At 42.4% G+C, this 15,109-nt stretch overlaps 1 protein-coding gene across 3 annotated transcripts in view; it reads right to left on the minus strand.

Moving 5' to 3' along the window:
* Nucleotides 1–9,892, minus strand: part of FAM188B (family with sequence similarity 188 member B) — a 73,193-nt gene extending 63,301 nt beyond the window's left edge. For 2 of the 3 annotated variants that reach the window (XM_014945183.1, XM_014945185.1), the window contains exons 1-5: nt 9,686–9,892; nt 7,485–7,604; nt 6,137–6,345; nt 2,477–2,735; nt 1,011–1,429 (exon numbers count right to left, since the gene is read on the minus strand). In XM_014945183.1, the coding sequence (XP_014800669.1) occupies nt 1,011–1,429; nt 2,477–2,735; nt 6,137–6,345; nt 7,485–7,604; nt 9,686–9,748 (1,070 nt within the window). In that variant the 5' untranslated portion in view covers nt 9,749–9,892. Of the gene's footprint in view, nt 1–1,010; nt 1,430–2,476; nt 2,736–6,136; nt 6,346–7,484; nt 7,605–9,540 lie in introns of all 3 variants that reach the window. The other variant, XM_014945184.1, reaches the window with a different exon arrangement.
* Nucleotides 9,893–15,109: the final 5,217 nt, after the last annotated feature.

The following is a 15,109-nucleotide window of genomic DNA, read 5'->3' on the forward strand; positions in this document are numbered from 1 at the left end:
ATTTTCTATTTGCACGGACAGGGCACAGTTGCCCTGCAGTGCTCAAACCTCAAGCATCTTCAGAGGTTCAGAAACCCAGACTGGTTAAACTCTGATCAGAAGACTCAACCTGAAGCATTTCAAAACCCAACCCAAGTCACGGCCTCACTACAAAGTCAGCTTTGAGATGTGGCAGTCTGGGTCCTCCTGCTTTAGCAACCCTCAAATAAACAAAATCCCATGCCCTCCACTTTTCCCAAATTCTGCACATAAAAAAAATAATTAAAAAAAAATCAATTACGTTTATAAACCAGAGGAAAGCCAAAAATACATATTTGGAGGTCACAGAAGGAGGCTCTTCCAAACCTTTTACGTCAAAGTGAAGCAATGCAACACCATGAAAAAGAAATCTGAGCTAACTTTGAGCAAAATAGCTTGAGATACAGGAGCTGTGTGCCTGCACATCATGGTGTGTGTGTATGTTAATTGGGCTTATTCTAAATACTGCAATGACACGGTCTATCCTGCTTCAAAGTCACACCACAGTGTGTACAGCACTGTGCTGGTACTTAAAGCAGGTTTTTGGGTATGGCTTGGATATCTTGAGGCAGCACTGCACTGAACCATGTGGATCTATCCCTGCACTTGGCTGGCTTTCCTTCTTTTTATCTTCTGAGCTTTTCTGGATTTACCGCTGCAATATTTAGAGGTAGTGGATGACTTTTTTAGGTGGCAGTCCCCTGTACTGCTTAGATGTCTAAGTGGTCTAAGTCTGAAGTAGTAACTAGCTCTCTTTCAAAGCAGTGAAGAGAAAACAGCACTTCTAAGGTCTCTCCACTAACCAAGAAAAGAGTCTTGAGTGGTTTGGGATGTCAAAAGTTAGGAAGTTGAATCTTAAAACTTCTCTGCCTTTCAGTACCTTCACTTCTTCCAGCTACTTCCCCTCAATGAAATCAGAAATCTCAGTCACTCCAAGTCCTGCATCAGATTTCATCAATGTATTAATATAATATTCTTACAAATATTCATACCTGTGGCCTGACAATCGACTTTCGTTTTTCTTGAGTGACCTTTCTCTCTTCTCTCTCCCAGTCCCTGAATGTCTGTGAGAGGCACTCACTTTAAGGCTTTTTTCATTGCTGTCTGTACCAAAGCTCGGAACTGACTTTCTTTCTTCTGTCTTGGTCCTCTCTCTTTCAGATAGCAATTTGGCAAAAGAGTCATCTGTATCTTTGGGGATGTTTCTTAGTTTTTCAGAGGCTGAACTTGTGTGTGAGCTTGACACAGTCTTTGATGCCAGCTTCATATTTACTTGTGTTGAAGATCCTTTACTTCCCTGAAAATCAGTACTTGGGACACTCAGGTCATTTTCTTCATGTTCTTCACCCTTGAGCTGCGCTGTGCTGCTTACACTAGTGGATCGTTTTGAAAGCCTCCTTTTTTGCAGATCCTAGAAATAAGTGCCATTAAAACCATAGATTAAAATTTGAGTATGTTTAAATAAACATGAGACACAAAGGAAAGCTCTATCAATAATTTCTGGGCTAAGCAATTGCTTCATTATTGGGAACCAAGTTAAATAGTAAGTCAGTTTTTTTTTTTTTAAAATATGATAAATAAGAAAAGACATATACTTTTACTTAAAATTTGAACAGTATTAAAGATGCTGTATACCTTAAAAAAACTGCTTTCTTTACTGAAGAGCATCAACAAAATGCCTCCTAAAAGCTTAATTTTGGGGTTGTACCCAAGCCAGAGGAAACCAAAACATACAAGACATTTTACTGGAAAGACTGCCTACTGCAGGTATCTAGTCTTTATTTCCAAATCAGAGATATTTAGAAAAATCCAACTAATTCATTTGACATTTATATTCTCTTGAGTATTATCTAAATCGTATGTTTAAAATGTTTCACTTTCTCATTATTACAAGCCTAATTTTACACGGGGAAAGCTCCTGTCTACATAAAAGCAGCATGAATGGAAAATAAAATAAAATAAAATAAAAAAAGAATTTGAGAACTGTGTTTTGAAAATACCTACTGATAGAATTTGGTCCCATCAGACTGTATTCTAACTGAAAAGTAATCTTCAACTCCAAACTCCTACTGATTACATGTGGGGTTTCAAATAAACCTGAGTAAATCGTAGCTAAGAAAACATTGAAAGTAGTAGATACTGCTAAGATAAAAAAAAGCAATTTTCCTGGGAAAATTGAAAATCACATCTGTAAAGAGGTAAGAGACATCAAAAATGGAAAACATTTATAAAGAAATTCTGTAACCTAAAATCACAGACAAGCAGAGGGTTGTGTTTGTGTCTGAAACAGTTGAATTTCTGAATTAACCGGAACCACTGCCCTAACTTAAGACACATACTCAGATTGCAGATTGAATGGATTAGCATGCAGCAGTCATTTAAATATTATTTGCAAGTTACTTTATCGCAGGTTAGATATGAAATCCAAGCCAAGTATTTTGTAAGTGCTAGAAATCACCTCTGGGGAACTGGCTACTGGTCCAGCCATCATTCCTCTGACAACGAGACCAGACCTGAGCTTTGGCTTCTCCTTCAGTGTGGATTTCAGCTCCTCAGAAATCATCACTGCTTTTAAATCTTCTCGACTATCTTTTAACTTCTTATCCCCATCAGAGGGTACGTGGCTGTTGTGTATTGTCCCTGTGTGGCATTTCTCACTTTTGTGCTGATGTTTTCTGGATGGAACGATTTTATCTGTTGGATTCTCAACATCGTATCTACAAGGAAGGAAAAGGCAAAACTTGAAACAGCAAAACGATGCACAATGAAATCAACAAAAACATCTGCTTGGCTAATTAAAGCCCTGCTGTCAAAGTTACTTGTTATCTAGCAATGGTTCACAAATACAACCACTTTTCACTTAAACATCTATATGCAGATCTTCAGGGCGTTATTTCAATATCATTATTATTTGTTACAATATGTATAACACTTTAATCTTATGCTTACTTATTTTGATATGTATCGTATCATAACAGAAAGCAAACTACACATATAGCAGACAGGTCCTAAGCTACCACCAGCAGTTCCCATTCCTTCTCCATCTGCTTGGTTGGCAGTCTGAAAATTTGTTAATGCTTTTGCTAACATTCTCTTTTATCATATAACTTAGACTGACTCTACAGATTGGGTCTCTTTCACTCTTTGTTCAAATGCAAAATGCTTACTTTAGTTCAAAAGAGAGGTACTTTTGCGTTTGGGCTATTCCTTGACAATAGGTTGCTACATTGCTGTCACTGGACCTTTTCCATATTCTTCAGCCTGATCCTCCAGCAAGCAAAGCAAGGTGTAGTTCACTGTTTGCATCTGGTTTCCTACACATATGTTTGGGCTATTCCTTGACAATAGGTTGCTACATTGCTGTCACTGGACCTTTTCCATATTCTTCAGCCTGATCCTCCAGCAAGCAAAGCAAGGTGTAGTTCACTGTTTGCATCTGGTTTCCTACACATATATAATGCTATAAACAAGCTTCTCTGAAAAGCAAGAGAAATTCACCAGGTCTGTGATTTCATTTGTTCAACACCATATGCACTTCTTTCTTTAAAATATCTTTAAACAAATCATGTTCTCACTAAAATGTCATCATTTGTGCCTGTAAGAAATCAAGTCTGATTGTCTTCCTCAGGGTCTTTTTCACCGTCTGCATAATATCAGGTCACTGTTAAATGGAAGTTCTTCTACTGAATATTTCCCATTCCACTGAGACCTCTTTTGTGTAGGTTGATAAATTTATATTCTGTTTTTTCACTTCAGGATGTTTTTCTCCAACCTGTTTCACAGTAAAGCAATTCCATCATTCAAAAGCATTTTGTATCACAAAACCACTCCCTTATTTAACCAGCTACAAATTATTTTTTGAAGTAGTATGTCTCGTGCTGTGAAGACATGCTGCATACGTAAACTGAAGGGAATATGGCCAATCTCTGGGAGCACTAGGAAATCCGAGGGCGGTTATTACAAACCTGGGACCACGTAACCCCTCATTGCCAAAGGCCACAGTGTGTGAGACTGTTTATAACAGTTACAGACATTAAAACTTCAAGAGGTAAGCTAAAAGGAAAGTGGACTCTTTAGTAAAGAACCACTTAAGAGTCAAATTATGTTCTCTACTCCCCCAGGAGTGCTTACGTGCATCCCAGGCTCAAATTCTCAAGATGGTTTTGGAATAAAACTAATTTACGAATACTGATTTATAATCAGGACTGGCCCCAAAACTCACATTACCATCACACTCGCTCAGCCCATTTTGCCTTCCTTGCACCTCCAGCCTCCCCCACCTCAGGAAGGCGCAACTGGTGAGGCTGGTGCTTATGAAGGCATTGAAAATACATGCAAAATCACACAGGGTTTAGATGGAAATCTGCAAGTCAATACAGGATTTTGGCCTCTCCGGAGCTGTCAGCTGTCAGTGTGTGGCTGCGTAATGTTTCCAAGCTGGTATACACGCAACAGGTTGGGCATTTCTGGATTTCGCTTTCAGATTTTCCTTTAATCTTGCCATGTCTGGGTCCTCCCTACCCTACTGGGCACTGGTGGATACTTCTCCCCTTGAGGGCCAGTGCTGGCGCCACGCTGGTGAGGGACCCTTCCTCACAGCACCACACCGTTTCCCCATTGCTTCGGCGTGCGTGGCTTTATTTTGCTATTTTGTGTTCGTGTACGTGTGTCAGGGTGTGCTTCTGTGTGAGATGGGGTTCAACCCAACAACCACACTCCGCCTGTCCCTCCAGTGGAGGACTAAAACCATAGAGTGCTCCTCCAGCGCCGGGCAGAGAGGCGCCATGATGCTCCGCTTCCAGAGCGACGGCGGCCGCTCTAGGCCCGCGGCCGAACACTCGCTTTCCCGCCCCCTCCCGCCTCGAGTGCCGCCAGCGCGCACGCGCAGGGCGGGCCGTGACTGCCTGAGGGAGAGGGGGAGGCGGCCGCCATTTTGTTGAGGGTCGATAGAGGGAGTGAGGTGTCCGGTTAACTCCGCTGGGCGCTGCTATTTAGTGGAATTCTCTGTAAAAAAAAGCTTTCCGCTCTAATAAGAAAAGTCCGCAGGCACTGGGGAGGCTCGCAGGGGGGCTGGAACACCTTGCAGTGGCTAGGGGAAGGAGAAAAAAAATGAGGCAGGTACGAGCTCTGAGGCAGCATGAGGCAGAATTGTGTCAGACGGGGAGAGATGACGACTGACAACATGCCAAAAGCTTCTGTATCTGAAAAAGAGAAGCAGCAAATTCTTTTGCACTGCCGCCTTTTCAAGTGTCACTTCTCAGCTGGTAGCATCGACTTAGAAAATCTTGGCTTTTTTACCCTGTAAGGAAGGACTTGCTGGGGTTTTGCAAGGACTGATGCTCAGACTTCACTACTTTGAGCATGCTGCGTTTAGGATGAGGAATAAAATTAGATTAATACCCTGAGAGTCAGGGCTGAGAAGGTGAATTACTCCTTTGTGCTGATTTTAAAAGCTAGCTATTGAAGCACAGTTAGGGCTGTTACTCTGCCTTGAGGCACTAATAAGTGCAATTGAAAGACTTGGTTACATGCTGTTTTCAGATATTTTGCAGCACAGAAGTGACATACTGTTCATAACAATACTGAATTTAAGATAGAAGGCCTTGCTTTTGACTACGTAAGGCATGAATATACCTGTAGTTTGAGTTCAGGTGGTTAGTTTCTCATCAGAATATGCTTCAATTTGAGTATTTCCAATTTACAAGGCATAAGAGCTCAGATTCTATGTACTTCAGTGACTGGAAGATGTGATTATCAATCTTCGTAATTCATAGAATCATAGAGGTTGGAAGAGACCCTTGGGATCATCGAGTCCAACCATCTCCCCTACTCTACAAAGTCCTCCCCTACACCATATCCCTCAGTACCGCATCTAAACGTCCACCCCCTCCCTGGGCAGCCTGTTCCAATGCCCGACCACTCTTTCAGTGAAAAATTCCTTCCTAATGTTCAATCTAAACCTACCCTGTTGGAGCTTGAAGCCGTTCCCTCTCGTTCTATTGTTAATTACCTGTGAGAAGAGACCAGCACCAACCTCTCTACAGTGTCCTTTCAAGTAGTTGTAGAGAGTGATGAGGTCTCCCCTCAGCCTCCTCTTCCTCATACTAAACAGTCGTACCTGTAGGCTTGAGTTTCACTTTCATCAAGCGTGGTGGCGTTCCCCCGCAGATGGTCTTCATCCAAGATGTCAGGGGGATGAGATGTTGAGCTCTTACTTTGCAGAGCCGAAAGAGCAGAACTTGAACTGATGCCTCGGGAAGTCCCACGGTGCTCAAGGAAGTAATTAGTAATAATTTCAAGAAGTGTTTTCAGTGGGTTCTCCTTTGCCTGTCCGAAAAAGAAAAATGAAGTTCTTGGTGACTATTGAAACTTTGTTAGTCTTGCTGCAGCCTAGAAGAGGATATTCCTTTTACACTGTTGAGTAGCTGAAAACATTAACTGCTTTCTAGAGATGGCTGCTTGAGGATTTACCACAGATGTGAGAATAAATGCTATAGGAAGGTTGAAGGTGTCAGCTAGGGAATGTCAAGAGCTCAAAGGTGTTGCTGTGTTACATGAAGTAAGCACCTGATGCAGAACATTGCAAAATACAGTAACTGCTAGAATACACCTTTTCTAATGTTACCTATCAACTTCAGAAAAATAACTGCAAGTATTTTTAGTACCTGTCTTTAGTATTTGTGGTTTATTTTATCAGAACTTGGTGGAAAACATGAACCCCAGAACTCCATTCATGTGCTTGGCATAACTCTGGTGTAGAGCAACTCCCCCGCGTGTTACACTGTATTTCAACAGTACCCTGGAAGAAGCGTACTGTGTTTCTCAGCATTTCATTAAAAAAAAAAAAAAAAAAAAAACAAAACCAAAAACCAAAACATAAAACACCATCGAAATTTAGGGCTTAAGTAAAAATTAGTGCAGTGTCTGCTATAGTGTTGTAAGCACAGTGATTTTTTTCCAAGTGACTTTCTGGATAGTCTCATGCCTTAACTCATGAACGGCAGCTCATGAGTTGGCTCTAGGGACTAAGCCAAATTACCCATTGATATCCCTGACATCAAATATCACTGTCCACGTTACATTTCAAAGAATAATAAATGCTAGAAGTGTAATTTTATCTGCCGGGTCTTATATAAAGTTGCAAATAGATGTGTATGGGTACTTCCAAATTTGAGTAATGCAGCCGTATCAATGGGAAGGGTGTTAAAGTGATTAACTGCTCCTGGTTTATTGGAGGCTGCAGTTTCTAAGGAGGATTCATGAAGTCCCAGGTTCTCAGCTTCGTCCCATGAGCTCCAGTCTCACCTAAATGTTCTCCGTTCTTCAGAGAACCATGAGTGTGTCCGCAGCAGTGCAGTACCAGACACCAGCTTGAGTTCTCTGCAGTTTGGTGTGGTCTTGACCTGGTTGGCCTAGTTTCATGGGATCTGATACCACATGTTGGGGAGCACAATCTCTTTCCTTACCTTGTTCTGCTTGTACAAGGAGTGTAGATGTAGGACGTTTCGAAGTTCATTCCTGTTATTGATGCTCAGTGCAGAACGTGGAAGCTCCCGGTCCATGGTAGTGATGGTTTTCTTCAATCCCTGGGAAGGAAAAGCGTTAAGATTTCAGAGTACTTGAGACAGCACAACTTACCAAAGCGTTTGTTCTTGGCTTTGTTGGGTGTAGTATGAAACTTGGTAACAAGCTAACCCTTAGAATCTGTACTTCAAAGGTACAATCTTGCATTATTACAGTCCACAGATGTGAAAATAACTAAGGTGGCTCTGTTGTCTGTGGATGGAAATTACTGAACATGAAAAAAAAACCCCAAACTTCCACGCAGGTGACTTCAGCTGCTAAACAGCCTCATGGGACAGACTGGGCTGTACGAAGGCTCCTGCTAATACCTGGGCTTCTGGTTCTGAGTTTGCTTTTTCCATCAAGGCGTGATACAACTTTTCATAACTGTGATTCTGACTTCAGCAATTACAAAGTCTAAACATCAGAGGTACTCTAACTCTTAGGAGTTTCAGAACAGATTTCAGAACCTTTATCAAGAGCTGCAGTTATTCCAGCCAGTTTCAGGTTGGAAATCAGTCAGTTCTCCACGGCATCAGCCAGTTTGGGGTTTTCAGACTTCTTAACTACTTCGTAGTCAACTTATGGGGGCACTTCAGAGACAAAATGTACAGGAGTCTCACCGCCTGGAGGCAGAGACTGATTTATTGTGAAATGTCAGAGTCAGATCCCAAACTAATTCAAATGGTACAACACCGGATCACCATTTTGAGAGAGAAAGTCCTGATTTCTTCTCTAAAGGGCTATTGTTCCAAGAAAGGATTTATTTTTCTGCAGCTGGATTGTCTGGCTCAGATTTAGGGAACTACGGAGAAGTTGTGGGAAGTAAAGGACGGTTCTCAAAGTTGGCTCTGATGGGTATTAAAGCTTTGGGGGAAGCAGGGGAACACTTGTGAAGAAGAATAATGGATCTCGGTGCCACTTGGGTTTGACTCCAGAGTATGTAGTATGAAATAGATGTGGCAATTCAAGTTTAAGTTACTGTTGTGAGCTGTATGGTCTGTCTGTGCTTTTATTTGTTTTTCCATTTACATGTATCTAACTCAGAAATATAAATGTCTTTCATTTGAAAAATCTCTGCAGTCAGTTGAACAGACAGACTTGAACCTCTCATACTTCTGGCAGTAAATGGCACATGATGAATTCTGCATCCGAAATTCTGCTGGCAAATGCTTCAGCTTCATTCATGAAAACTGAAAATGAGCATTTGGAGACCGGATGCAAAACAGATGAAGAAAATTGAGGTTTGTGTAGCGCTTAATAAAGCAGTGTCTGTTTAATTTCTGTTAGAAGCTAACTCATTCCTGACACTGGGGGCTGACCGGGCTGGGCACCCGCAATCTTTCCTTAGGATTTAACAAAAATACGAGGCGGTAGCTACTTTCACCTGGAAATGTGAAGGTGCCTTTCCTTCTGCTCCACCCCGCGCTCCCCACACCTATCAACACTACAAAGTTTCCTTTACAGCATTAAGTTTGTGAGAAGTAAGGGCCTCTTGTCTCCCCTTCTCCCTGTCCCCTTCCCCCAGATTAATCTGCTGTCTGTACAGCTGTTACTGAAAACTGGGGAAAAAAAACCTGAAATATGTTACTAGTTCCTCTAGCACTGCTACCTTTTGCCATTTTTTTTTAATGTATTTTTCCTGGGAAGTTGTGTATGCCTTATGTAAACACAAGGACAATAGCAAGAACGGTAATTAACGAGAAAAAAAAAAAAAATGTTACTAGTTCCTCTAGCACTGCTACCTTTTGCCTTTTTTTTTTTATATGTATTTTTCCTGAGAAGTTGTGTGTGCCTTATGTAAACACAAGGACAATAGCAAGAACGGTAATTAACGAGAAAAAACCAAACAAACTGAACCCGCGTTGCTTGATTTAAGGCTTTCTCAAGCAAGCAGGAAGCTGGCTTCCATATCCAGCGCGGACAAGGCATTGTGGGAGATGTAGTGCAGATACTTACCCGAGAGGCTCGTTACGGTTCGCTCCGGCTGCTTCCAGGCTGGAAGAAGTCCCCCCTCCCAGCTGTCCTCAATCTTTTTACCACTTTAACATTTTTCCTGTGTCATTCTCATTTGTACTAGCTGGAGAAAAGCGAGACAAGTTACCTTTCTACTGAGAAACTCCCTCACCAGTGATGCAGCCACTTCTTCCACAAAGGAGTTATCCATTTTTTAGCCCAAAGTGCGCTTAGGGGGCGTATCCTTCCCTTCCATCCGGCAGATGGCTGGAGCCCGCCGGCATGGCCGCTCTTCGGGGCGGCTTTTAACCGCTGCAGCCCTGGAGCAGCGCGGGGCTGGAGGTATGTTGCTCTGGAGACCGTGTCATCGGAAGCTGGGAGAACTCCTCCCCCTGGGAAGGAAGCCGCTGGTAGACTTAAAATTCAAAGAGCTCGTGGTGTAACGCTGCAGCAAGCAGCTCGGTGATTGCTTTCGTTAATAACATTTGAGAAAGGAACCTTCAACCTGAGAGAGGGGACAGTTTTCTGATTTTTTTTTTTTTTTAAAGAATCTTACACAGTTATTTGCAACCTATTACTCCTGCATTAATGCAACTTTGAACCATAGATGTTTGTTTAGTAAAAATGCACTCTTGTTTAAAACAAACAAAAAATGCTAATTTAAAGCTTAATCTCTCATATTGGCAACACCTGGGGCTGGGGAGAGAGCATATATCAGGTGAATCTTTCCTTTCAGATTGCACCTACATTAGCCAGTAATTTCACAGAGGCACCGCCTGGCCTTGCTGATGGGCTCAGCTGTGTCCTGCCCATCATGGAGTGGTCTGGAACCAGCATGGGGGCAGCCCCTGGTCCTTTCTCACACAGGCCACCGCTGCAGCCACTCCCCACCCTCCTCCTTCCAATGCCTTGCCAGGTGAACCCAATACACTAATTTTCCCCTAATTCCAGGGGAGGGGGGGGTGGGAGGGAAGAGAGAGGGGGTTAGGAAATCAGTATTGATCAGATGAGAGCAACAGACTGCAAAAGGAGGTTCTGCAGGTGATGGTGCAGTGGGAAGCTATAGGAGGCCTGTGGAGAAAGTTCTATCAAGCTCCAACAGGGTAGGTTTAGACTGAACGAATTTTTTACAGAACGAGTGGTCAGACACTGGAACAGGCTGCCCAGGGAGGGGGTTGAGTCACCACCCCTGGATGTGTTTAAGGGCCGTTTAGATGTGGTGTTGGGGGATATGGTGTAGGGGAGAACTTTGTAGAGTAGGGTAGATGGTTGGACACGATGATCCCAAGGGTCTCTTCCAACCTGAATGATTCTATGATTTTGTGATTCAATATGTTCCTGGGTAGCGCGTGGGGGAAAGATCTTAAGTGCAGATAGTGAAATACAAAAGTGGTGTAATAAAATGCAGTGACAAAGATCAGGTCTTAAAATATGTTTCTGGGTAGCACGTGGGGGAAAGATCTTAAGTGCAGATAGTGAAATACAAAAGTGGTGTAATAAAATGCAGTGACAAAGATCAGGTCTTAAGAGCTTTTACTTCTGAATGTCTTACAGTCTTTTATCCTCCGTTTCTCTTAGAAAAAATGAATATTGTTATGCATTTACAAAAAAAATACGGCGCTGTTGAGAATCACAGAATCAGAATGGTTTGGGTTGGAATACAGTGCTGTTGAGAATCATAGAATCAGAATGGTTTGGGTTGGAAGGAACCTTAAAGATCACCTAGTTCTAACCCCGCTGCCTTGGGCAGGGACACCTTCTGTTAGACCAGGCTGCTGAAAGGTTTACCTCTAGCCAGCTTCTGATACCTCTCTTACCCTCACAAGAGAGGTAGCAGCTCCTAAAGTTAATTTTCCCGAGCTGTGTGTGCCAGGAATGCCCTCTGGCGCCCACGGGTCCATATTGCAGCACCGAGAAAAGCTCTTGTCATGCAGCTCCTGATTTGGGTACAGATCCCGTGACTTTGGTAGCCCCCGTACACCTGGCTGTTGCAGTGACAGTGTTCTCAAGGTTTCACTTAACGCTTACTAGTAAAACTAGGTTGATTATAACCCGGCAAAGAGATGACATGAGGTGGTGATGCAGGGATTGATTTTCCCTGAAGTAGCTCTCAGAGCTCCTAACAGCGGGGATTCGCATGCGCTGTGATGCAAGGTCTCTCAAGGACACAGAGAGAAATCAGGGAAGTGCATTTCAAAGCTGGGGAAGGTTTACCTTTAAGCTATGCCAAAGAATAGTGGGCTTCTGAAACAGAGTTTCTGTAGCAGCCCTCTTAAAAAAACAGATTTTGTTTTACCTTTATCGTTAACTAATATGCCTGAAGTGTCTCATTCTTGGTGCATCCACTGCAGTGGTTACAGTATACAGTGAACATACCTGTTACACGGACTGAGTGGTGGTCGAGCCCAGTATCCATGTGTATGAAGAAGTACTCAGTGGGCTCAGTTAGGTCTCAATCATTGCAAAATGAGGTGCCAATGAAATGCTCCACCTCCCTGTAGCCCAAGGCAAGCACTGCTGGGGTCATGGTGTTCCTCAGCTGAATGAGGTTGCATCAGGCGGTGGGAAATGGGATGTGCTATTTCTATAGAAAATTAATGTAAGAAAGTTCAGGGTGAAATCCTATGGAAGGGGGTTTTTTTACTGTGCAAAATCTTTCTTCCTTTACATACCTTTTCTGCTAGTAAATGTGTTACCCACATACTCAGAAGCACCAAAGCCTGTGTTGGTGCTTCTGGGTCTGGGCAGGATGCGACAGAGGGAGGGACAAGGGACACCAGCTGTCAAACCCTCACTCTGTCTTTTGGGTTCCTCTTGATCAAGGGTTACCACATCATGGGTAAGGGCTGGTGACATCTCCAGCAAGGCTGCAGTCCCACATTACACAACCAGGGCAGATCTATCTGGAAAATGCACTGTCTATAGACAGATAGCCCAGACATGGGGAAGTCCTGTTCCCGAATGCTATATCAACAAAAAAGAATTACTTAAAAGCATTGACTAGACTGTGTTTCTCCAAACTTACTGCCTAGTCTGGAGCACTTTTCTCACAGCCTCCTGGATCTCTGTAACTGCATATTTTGATAGTTGTAGTTAATAGTGATAATGCCAAGACATTTCTCTGCAACAGCAAGACAAGCTGAGTCATCCCTAGTGTTACCAGTGTAGTATCTTGTGCCACCACTACTCACGGTGTGCTCTACAGCCTAGTTTGATCAGAGAACAGAGTTTGGAGCTCTGCATGGACAGTGCTCCTCAAGTTTGAGAAACAGGGTTGCAGGAGAAGAGGTCTATAGTTGAGGTGTTTTACTTGAGCTAGTTAGTTTTCCACCCCTCTTTTACTATGATTTGAACACTGAGGGGAAAAAAAGAGAAAACAATTTGAGAAACACTTCTATCTTACCCTTTCCCAGTCTTATTTCACGGGTTTGACAGAGTTGGAAGGTACCTCTAGAGACCATCTAGTCCAACTCCCCTGCTAAGCAGGATTGCCTAGAGCACATTCCCACTGTTGCCTCATTTGTCTTAGGGCAGCCTGGAAGTGATTTTGCCTGACACACGGTGTCATTCCCAACAGGTCACTGTTGCAGCCCACTGCTTCTTACAGCCTCACAGGTTTCTGGGTTTAATTAGTCTTCAGACTCACAAATATCGCTACCCCAGGTTTCAGGATCCCAGTCGGTGACGATGTCAGGCACCGAGCTCACCGCCTGTTCCCTCACAGCTGGGGTCACATGGCGTGTAGTTTAATTTGGCTGGTTCAGCACCACTAGGTACTGGATGCATGTGGTCCAGAAACATTCTTCTGGTTGGGGGCTAAGGGAAATGGTGTCAGAAACGTGAGTGACAGTTCCAGCAATCCAGAAAATGTGAGGTCTGGGAAGACTTTGTAAAATACTCTTTGAACATTGTGGTGTCTGTAAATACCATTATTTTCCAGAGTGAGTAATGCGCAATGAGTAGAATAAATATGGCTTTTAAAAGGCACTTAGAGTTAGCTGACATCTTTTTGGTACAGGATTTGGAATACAATAGAGTCTTATATCAATGCAAAGTAATTAGAATAAGTTATGTATTGCTTGTATAATTGCACACAATTATGTATGTGCTGCAGTTTGTTTACTCCTCTTGTTTTCCACTCTGTGCTATGGAGAAGATAATTGCACTTAAGGCTGATCTTTTATATGCTGTTTCAGATGACCTTTATTTGTCTAGTTAATGTTCCTGTGTTTTTTTGTAAAAATGCAGAACATCTCATTGTATGTTAAAGGATAAAGTGAAATGTAGAAAGATTTTCTAAATGTGAAGTGCATAAACTTTTTGTGAACAAAAGGTGTTTTTGTAAATAAGGGTTTTGGAGGGTGACTGATTTGCACAGGAAAGGACTTGACTGATATTTGAGGTGCTAAACAAGAAAGCTGGTTGAGCTCCTTGTTGCCAAAGCATTCATTAACGTCTACTGTTGTTTATTTTCTGTTGCCGGTCTTTTTTTCAGCCCTTAGCTCAATCAGAGGGGTGGGAGGAAAAGGAGGTTAAAAGCATGAGAAAGAAGCAGATGAGTCAGACCTCTGTATACACCCAGCCCCACAGAACAGAGAGACACTTACCCAGGACCATAGTTAGAAATAAAGTGTAATGAGGAGACAGGACAGACTTTGCTGACCAGGTGCAGAAAGACAAGCACACTGACCAGCCCTGGCTAACACACATCCAGCCCCTTCTAACTCCTTATCTTTCTATTTTCATGTATCTAATCTTTCCAAATAACCTTGATCCCTACTTTTCCCTGCCTTTGCTTCCTTCCCTAAACATCCCTAGTAGGTTCTGAGCAATCCTCTGGTGCTCTTTCCCTACATCTTTGTTTTTAATCATTCTTTAGGTTCATTGATAATGAAAGAGTCATGTGTCTGGTTCTCTTCCTACTGAGAAAGCAGTTCCTATCCCTGATACTTACCCTCCTTGGTTATGGCTTGAGACTTTGTCTAAATGGGATGGGTGTGGAACTACCAAGTGTTGGTGTGTCCTCTATCATTTGAGACCTTTGGAAGGAAGAGTGGGTATTGACAGTACAGATGTACCTGAGTGGATTTAAAGAGGTTTTTTGGATGGCATGGTAGCCCCTTGACTGATTTGACCAGAATCTGTGGTGAACCAGATTCCTTTCTGCTTTAAAATAAATAAATAAATAAATAAATAAATACTGTGTGTAGCTATAATTTCACCCTACAATTTAAATCTCCTTTCTTTGTGTCGCCTGGTATAATGGATTGATCTTTGCATGTCTGCATTATATGGATGCAATTTTCTCTCCTTTGTGATTCATGTTCTCTTATTCACATGAATAATTGTCTTCCCTTGTTCTCTATGTTTTTTCCAAGATAAATTATTTTATGCAACGGTACTTGAAACGCTACATTTTAAGCATTAAATTAACCCTGGATACGAGACGTAGATCAGCAACATTGTACTATGAAAGGATTTCTATTAAATAATTGACAGATTCTTTTAAAGCCGTGTTTAAGCTCTTGAAGGCTATGACACCCACTTCAATTTATAGAATTTGGATTGGAGC

This window comes from Calidris pugnax, unplaced genomic scaffold (assembly GCF_001431845.1).
Source record: "Calidris pugnax isolate Ruff unplaced genomic scaffold, ASM143184v1 scaffold54, whole genome shotgun sequence".
NCBI lineage: Eukaryota > Metazoa > Chordata > Aves > Charadriiformes > Scolopacidae > Calidris > Calidris pugnax.